The following is a 7,680-nucleotide window of genomic DNA, read 5'->3' as shown; positions in this document are numbered from 1 at the left end:
GGGGTGTATAGGCTAGAGATTGAAGAGATTGGATAAATGTTGGAAGGTCAGGGAGTAGGGGGGAGCGCCAAGAAAAAGTGAAGCTAGGTGGCTGAAGGAGGGAGGGAGGAAGCTAGAGATGATTTGCCCAGGTATTATTTCCTTGGGATTTTCCCCTCCCCGATCCCTCCTGTAAGTGGGAAACTCCCTGAAGAGGTGCTCTGACCCGCCCTCTACGCCCCACTCCATTTTTGTCCCCTCCACTATCTCACTGCTGCCTGCAATGACCCTTCCACGCAACCTGGATCTCTTCCCAAGCTCCCGTCTTCTTTAAAGGTCAGCTCAAGCCCTCTCGAATGCCCTTCAAAGATGCAGCTGCGCAACTTGAATGCAGTCCGGGAAGCGTAATGACCGCGCCCTATCTTACTGGGGCCAGTGTCGACAGGCCTCTACAGGCTAGAATGCCGAGCCCTGCAGGGCCCGAACCCACGGTTCCGAGGCCGCCCCCTCCCCAGAGCGCCTCATAAAACCGAAAGGCGGCTCCCAGGCAGTGGGGAAAGGAAGGTCATTTTGTCTTTTGGATAATGCCCAGGTTCGTCCCCAAATACTTCACCATCTACCCAACTAATTTCCAAATCACATCTCCCCTTTGCTTCAGAATCAAGATTTCCTCGGACCCCTGGCATCGTTTCGTTACTTTCCCACTTTGCAAATTTCCCCTATCCACCTCCCTCACCCTTATTAAAATCCCACTTTATACTCACCAACTCTTATTTTCACTCCCTCTCCTATTATTCTCTCTCCAGCCCAAGAATCCTGCCCACCCCCACCCCTATCCCATTTTCTCTGCTCAGCTACCCCATATAGTACCCACCTAAATGAGCCTGAACGGTTTAGACTCAAGCCTAGGCAGTGAGTGGTCAGGAAGGGCTCGGTAGGGGTTATAAAGTATTCCCCACCCTCCTCTTGGAATTTTCCCGACCTTCTCTTGTGACCCCTGCCCTTTTCCCATCCCAGCTCCTCTGGCAGGGAACTATATTTAGGGGAAACCTGAAGCCCCTGACATTCAGGCCCGGATGGGGCTCAGAGCAGGGGAGGGGAAGAAATTAGAGGAGGGGGAGTGACCAAGAGAAAGGCTTCTGCTAAGAAAAGAGGTAGACACCAGAAGATAGAGGGCAAAAGCAGGCAGAGAAAGAAAGGCATGTGTCACCACTTCCCACTCACCGGCAGTTGAGTTGCCATCCTTTTCTATGGAAATCAGTCAAGTTGTCCTGCCTGCCAAAGGAGATAGACAGTTGAAAACTTCAAGGTGGGAAGCCAGAAACTAGTTGGTGTTAACTCTCCCTTCCTCCAATATTATGACTCTTTGATTTTTTTTCTGATCCTCAATAGTGTCAGTTCTTATTCATGGGTACCTATATTTCGGAGTTGAGTAGAGAGGTACACACCTATCTCCTAAAAGAATGGGGAGTCAGCAGATGGAGTGGTACAAGCCCCTATTAGGTCACTTTGAGGTAGCTGGCTAGCTCAGTGCTGGGCCTGGAGTCAGAAAGACCTGAGTTCAAATGTAGCCTGGGATATTTACTAGCTATGTGACCTTGGTCAAGTTACTTAACCATTTTTTTTTTTTTTGCCTTTAATCCACTGGAGAAGGAAATGGCAAACCACTCCAGTATCTTTGCCAAGAAAACCCCATGGTTTTGAAGAAACCTTATGGTCATGAAGAGTGGCATATGACTGAACAACAGAGGTCACCCTTCAATCCCAACAATCCTGGGCATAACTCCCTGAACTCAGCCTCCTGTGAGAAGGAATGAATACTCTCAGCCCTAACTTGATCCATACCCCTTCCCTCCTATCTACTGGTGGGGGTAGGACTAAGCAGGGACCAAGAAGTTACTCAACAAGAGAACCAGCCTCTCCTGGATTTTCTCCAAGGTGTTTGAGGTCCCCAGCTCTCGAGAAGGTTGAACACTTCTAAGGGTAACTGCTCTCTGCATCTTGCTAGGAGAGCCTGGATCTTCTCTGCTTAGGTCCATTGAAAAAAAAAAAAGGATGAGCCAGTCCTTGGGGACTGGTGGCAAGCCATTTTGGACTCCACTGGGGTGGTGACCCAGCTCCCATGGAATGTTCTGTGCTCATGGGGTAGGCAGGTCCTCACGAAAGCAGTGTCCCATAATCATGAGCACACAATCCTCATCTGAGCTTGATTTCAAAGCAAAGGCAATTGAGGCTTTGACAGTCAGGCAGCTGGCAGGCACAGGCACAGTCACACAGCGGGCAGCATCTGGGGCATTGGGGGGCCCAACCCTGAGGGAGAAGAGAGAAGGATGATGAGAAAAGGAGTGGTGGGAAAAGGAGAGGGAGGAAAGGATAAAGGTGGTGAAGGTTCTGAGAGGGCCCAGGAGCATTCTTAGGAGGCAAAATATGATAATAGCTCTCATTTAGATAAGCACTTTTCAAAGTGCTTTATTTATAACCTCGAGTGAGATAGATAAGGAAACTGAGGTTCAGAGAGGATAAATGCCTTGCCTTTGCTCCTAGAAAAAGCAGTCTAATCAGGGCCTCTACCTCCTCCTTCTACTCACCCCTCAATTGGTTCCAGTTTGGCCTTCTCACTTACAAATTCAAATACGATTTCTCTTTTTCCAGGGCAACAATCTAATTGCTAAATCCCACAGGCTTTTTTCAGTGTCTCATCCTTCCTAACCTCACTTGCTCTCAGTGGCATTACTGCCCAGTCCTCCTGGACTTTTCATTAGTTTCAGTGGCACTGCCCTCTACATTGTTGTCTTCCAGTCTTACCACTCCTCTAGAGCATCATCTGCGTCCCACCCTAAAACGATGGGCCCTTTTCTATCCTCCTTTAGTGATCTCACAAACCCCCATGGGTTCTATAATCATATGCATGTAGAAGACACTCAGACCTTGTTTCCTAAACTAAGTCCAGCATCACTATCTGCCTGTTGGACATCTCCAGTTCTTTGTGAATTATATCTCTCAAACTCAACATCTAGAAAACAAGATTTGTTATTTCCCCTCCCTCAACTTCACCATTTCTGTGGAGGACACAGTCACCCTTCCAGTACCCCAGGTTTGCAACCCAGGAGTTATCATTGATTCTTCCTTTTCCTTCAGCCCCTATATCTAGTCATTTACTAATTCTTGTTCATTCTCCCTCCACCTCTCCCAACTGTTCCCTTCTGTCCCTCATATGGCCAACAATCCTAGTTTAAGCTTCATCCTTTGTCATCGAAACTACAGCAATAGTTTCCCTCTCCAATATTCTCCAAAGAGGTGCCCAAATGATTTTTCTTTTTTCCCCATTATATTTAAATTTATTTTAAACTAAAATACAAAATAAGGGGAAAAATTGCCTTGTACAAAGCAGAACATGACAGGATTCAACATAAAGCAATAAATTTCCATTTACAAAAAACCTGTATAATACTACACATTATTTTCAAAGCTGTCTGTCTTCTTTGCCAAATGAATTTTTCTAAAGCATAAGTCAGACCTTATTGCTGCCCTACTCAAGAACCTTCAGTGGCTCCCTATACCCTTTAGGGTAAAATAGAAACTCCTCAGATGGCAGTTAAATTCCTTCACAACTGGGCCCCAGTTTACTACCCATTACTCTTGTTCAATGCACTCTGTTCTCTAACTGGCTCGCTCACTTACTGTTCCCCAAACTCTGTGTCCCATCTCCTATTTTTAAGCCTATGCATAGGCTGCCTACATACCTGCAACACTTCCCCTCCTCCTCTTAGCTTGCTTCAAGGCTCATTTCATGTGCCATCTCCTATGGGAATTCATTCCTGGTTCTCCTAGGTGTTAGTGCTTTTTTTCCCTCAAACTATCATGTATTACTTATCTGTTTACTCACTATTTCCCCTCAGTACAGTGTAAATTTCTTAGGGTCATGGACTTCTTTGCTTTTTGTCTTTATATTCTTGGCCTCTGGCATGGTGTCTTATATAGATAGCATCCATCACACAGGCACTTAATATTTGTTGGATTGGATACAAATCTAGTGAGGGTTAAGAGCTAGATTGGAACTCAAGATATTTTGATTCTAAATCTATTGTCCTTTGCTTTTTACTATGGAGCTTTTAAAGGATGGTGGGGAGATGAGGATTGATAGTTCTATAGCAGTGTGTTTATTTCATGCTTATAGCTTTTAAATAGGTTTTCAGATAGCAATAAATGCAGCTGGATAGTGATTTTTGCCTTTATATAAAGGCAACTAATTTTCCCTTTGTCAGAACCACAAAGAGGATTGGGAAAGTGGCCAAGGAACTCAGCTCCCAGCTAAGGAAAAACAGATATTGGTTAGAGAGACCATCTTCTAAGGAGTAGGGACAGTTTGTCTCTGGAACAGCAGTATGTGGGAAATATTCTACCTGCTTCCTTGTCTGCTTCTTCCTCTAAGACAGTATTGGATCTAGGCCAGCCAAAGTGAGGCACCTCCCCTCCCTCCCCAAACCCTGAATTCTCCTGGATGAATATGGGATTGAAAGGTCAAATGTTTAAAGCCAGAAACAGGGCTAGATATCAGTCACAGTTAAAGAGCCTGATCAAGACCTGCCCAGTCCAGAAATAGGAAAATGGCATTTACAAGATCAGAAGGTTTGAGGGTTAGGTATCATATTCCTGAAGAGATCATGTGACTCCTGTGAGTGTGTGTGTGTGTGTGTGTGTGTGTACATGTACACACATATAATCTCTTCTTCCCTGTACTGGGTGTGTACACTCTCTGTGTCTCTCTCATATATATATCTTAAGCTAGTACCACAATGATCAGAAATATCCCAAAAGATAAAGCTAGAATGAAGTGGGTAGAAAACTAAAGAAGTAGTGAATTTGATTAAAACTTTTCTTTTACCTCTGGGGAGGTAAACTGGAGATTTAATCTGGTTGACTAATATTCATATGAAACTACCATCATGTTATACCATCTTCTTTTCCCTTGCTTTCATACTGTCTAAAATTTAGAACTAGAATGAGCCTTGAGTAGAAGACAGGTGCTATACTATATAAATCAACTTTTTAAGTTGCCTAAAATAGTTTTGGCAAAAAATAGTTCATATAAATCCTAAATAAATACTATACAAATCTTCTAGGATAAAAAAACCCCACTCTTTACCCATGAAACAGCTTTAAAACAACCAACAGGAACATGAATCCCTTTATGTTCCTCTTGGGGATCCATCTTTCCTTAGGGATACTTTGATACTTCTTCAGCAGACCTATGGTCTTGTTAATGTAGGTATGCCCTCTGATGAAGACTGCCACCTAAATCCTGTTTACTAATCTTCCTTTCTATCCTTCATTCATCAGGCTGAGGCCTTTCTCTATGTCTCTTGTCATTACATAGATACCAACAGAGCAAGCAGGCTCTCCTTCTTTACAAGACCAGCCCACCTTCCTTTCAGATCATCAGGTCTCTGATGACATCCTTTATGCAACTTTTCTTAATTAGTAGTATGTTACAGCATAGCCATGCTCACCAGGTACCTCTCTATTGCCCCTTTGACCACACAACTTTAATTCTTTGGAGACTAATCACCTGAGATAAAGCCATACAGGAAGAATGTTGTCGTTTTAAAAAGTCGACCTTTGTTTCAGGGAGAAAACTGAAGTCTTAAAAGAAATGCCCAGTTTCCCAAAAGCTGCCCTTCTCCTCCTGATCAATTCCAAGCCCATCTCACTGTCTATCTGAAATCTGTCAAGAAACATAGGTACTAATGGAACAGGTCTCTCAGTTGTGCAGGCAACTGAATATTATAGTCTGGGCAATAGTTAAAATTATTTTCTTTTTCCTGTGAGGATAGTTAGGCTGACCTCTTCTGAGCAATAATACATATATATCACTTAGGAGGCTTTGCAATGTTGAATCTTAATGCAGTCAACACCATGTCATATGCAAATATGAACAACTGAATTATATTACTTTGTTACTTTATATCACTGATCAGAGGGTCCAACAAAGTTATCTCTGTTGTTACATCTTTCAAAGAAGTTTATGTGATTTTGACATATGTATGGGAAATATGATTGCATAAAACCCCTTAAGATAGCAGTTTGCTCTTTTAAATAAAAATTTTCTTAGTAAACAAAACAAGTTCTAGTTCTAAATTTTACACAGTATGAAAGCACTTCATTCTAGCTTTATCTTTCTGGGATATTTCTGATTATTATGGCACTAAAGGTTTGCTGTAGAATGTAATTTGTGACTGCCTGCCTGTCCCTTCCTTGGGGGTATTAGTACTAAGATATTAAAAGCATATCTTTGTGACAGAAGCAGGGTTTAGCAAGGGTAGGTGTGTTGGGCTGGAAGTCAAGATGAGAAGGACCTGATAAGTGGGAAGGAGCAATAAGATAATCAAAGGATGTCTGAGTCAAAGGGAATCACTCACTGCTTCCATGGGCTGGGGGCAGCAGGCATCCAAGCATCGGGTTGGACTGGGTAGAGGGAAGTCACAGGCTTCAGCGCAGCCCTGGCAACACTCAAAGGGACCAGGGGCATCTGCCTTCCTGCAGGACCCTTTGCAGTCTGTGCAGCAATCCTGCTCCTGAGAGTCAGAAAGAGTTCAGACTCCTAGCTTTCCTCATCACCCTTCCCCTCTTGGCCATATGGGGCAATTCACATACCAAAGAAGAAGAGATGGGACCTGGGGAGAGCTTCCTGGCTTCTTGAAAGGCGCAGGAGAAACAAGAAGCCAGAATTATGAGAGGGAAGCAAGATTTCAAGGGAATACCTGGGTTCTGAAGTATGTGAACCAAAGAAAAAGAATGGGGCATTTGGGGAAAAGCCCAAGCTGGGGGAGTGGGGCTAGGATGCTTAAGCCCTTCTCTTCTTTTTCCTTATACTGTGTCCATTCCCACCTCCCCTCCCCTCTCTGGGTGCCTCCTCACCACCAAATAACGTCTGGCCAGCAGCACCAGGCCAAGCAGCAGCAAGTAGACAACCACAGTGATGAAGACGATAGCAGGAATGGGCAAGGAGACACTCACCACAGGACCCTGGGCTGGGATTCGTAAGCTAGAGGAAGCCTCTGTGAGCTATAGTTATAGGGAGGAAGGGGTGACAAATGGATAGGGAGAGGGTGGGTGCTTCAGGTACACAAAAGGGGAGGAATGTGGATGGAATGGGGGGGGGAGGGAGAAAGGCAACAAATTTGCAGAATAAAGGGCTTAGAATTGGGGAGAATAAAGTGGGTAAGTAAGGTCAAGGAACAAAAGTGGGGACAGTGACTCACATCCATAGGGCAGACTGTTCTGTGTTGGTCCCGAAAGCTGCGAGTGGGGTGAAAGTGGGCGAGAAGAGTTTTAGAACAATAGACTACCATGTTGGATGGGTCTTTTAAAATGTATATAAAATATTGGAAAGGATCTTTAAGTCCAATCCACTCATTTTACATTTTACAAGAAGAGGAAATTAAGTCCTTGAGAAGTTAAATAACTTGCCCCTAGGTCACCTAAGTAGTGAAAGACCCTTCTGGAATTCAAACCTAGACCCTCCCGCTCCAAAAACATGTTACCAGGCTGAGTTCCTAACATCCTCAAGGAATGATAGGAGTTACAGCTGACGGGGGAAACCTAAGAGACCAGCAGGTCTGATCCCTTCTTTCTACAGATGAAGAAACAGACTAAATGAGAGAGAGAGAGAGAGAGAGAGAGAGAGAGAGAGAGAGAGAG

The 7,680-nt window shown here is 44.2% G+C and overlaps 1 protein-coding gene across 6 annotated transcripts in view; it reads right to left on the bottom strand.

Moving 5' to 3' along the window:
- Window positions 1–6: 6 nt before the first annotated feature.
- LOC138142517 (late cornified envelope-like proline-rich protein 1) overlaps window positions 7–7,680 on the bottom strand; it is an 8,380-nt gene continuing 706 nt past the window's right edge. For 2 of the 6 annotated variants that reach the window (XM_069063573.1, XM_069063582.1), the window contains exons 2-5: window positions 7,242–7,278; window positions 6,898–7,044; window positions 6,399–6,554; window positions 7–2,289 (exon numbers count right to left, since the gene is read on the bottom strand). In XM_069063573.1, coding sequence (XP_068919674.1) covers window positions 2,176–2,289; window positions 6,399–6,554; window positions 6,898–7,044; window positions 7,242–7,247 — 423 coding nt within the window. In that variant the 5' untranslated portion in view covers window positions 7,248–7,278 and the 3' untranslated portion in view covers window positions 7–2,175. Of the gene's footprint in view, window positions 2,290–6,398; window positions 6,555–6,633; window positions 7,045–7,241; window positions 7,279–7,680 lie in introns of those variants that run through there. The other 4 variants (XR_011163453.1, XR_011163452.1, XM_069063598.1 and 1 more) reach the window with 4 other exon arrangements.

The sequence above is a fragment of the Petaurus breviceps genome, unplaced genomic scaffold (genome assembly GCF_028583685.1).
Source record: "Petaurus breviceps papuanus isolate PSGF00001 unplaced genomic scaffold, PetGlider_PUasm1.0 138, whole genome shotgun sequence".
NCBI lineage: Eukaryota > Metazoa > Chordata > Mammalia > Diprotodontia > Petauridae > Petaurus > Petaurus breviceps.
This window is presented reverse-complemented; position numbering and strand designations above follow the sequence as displayed.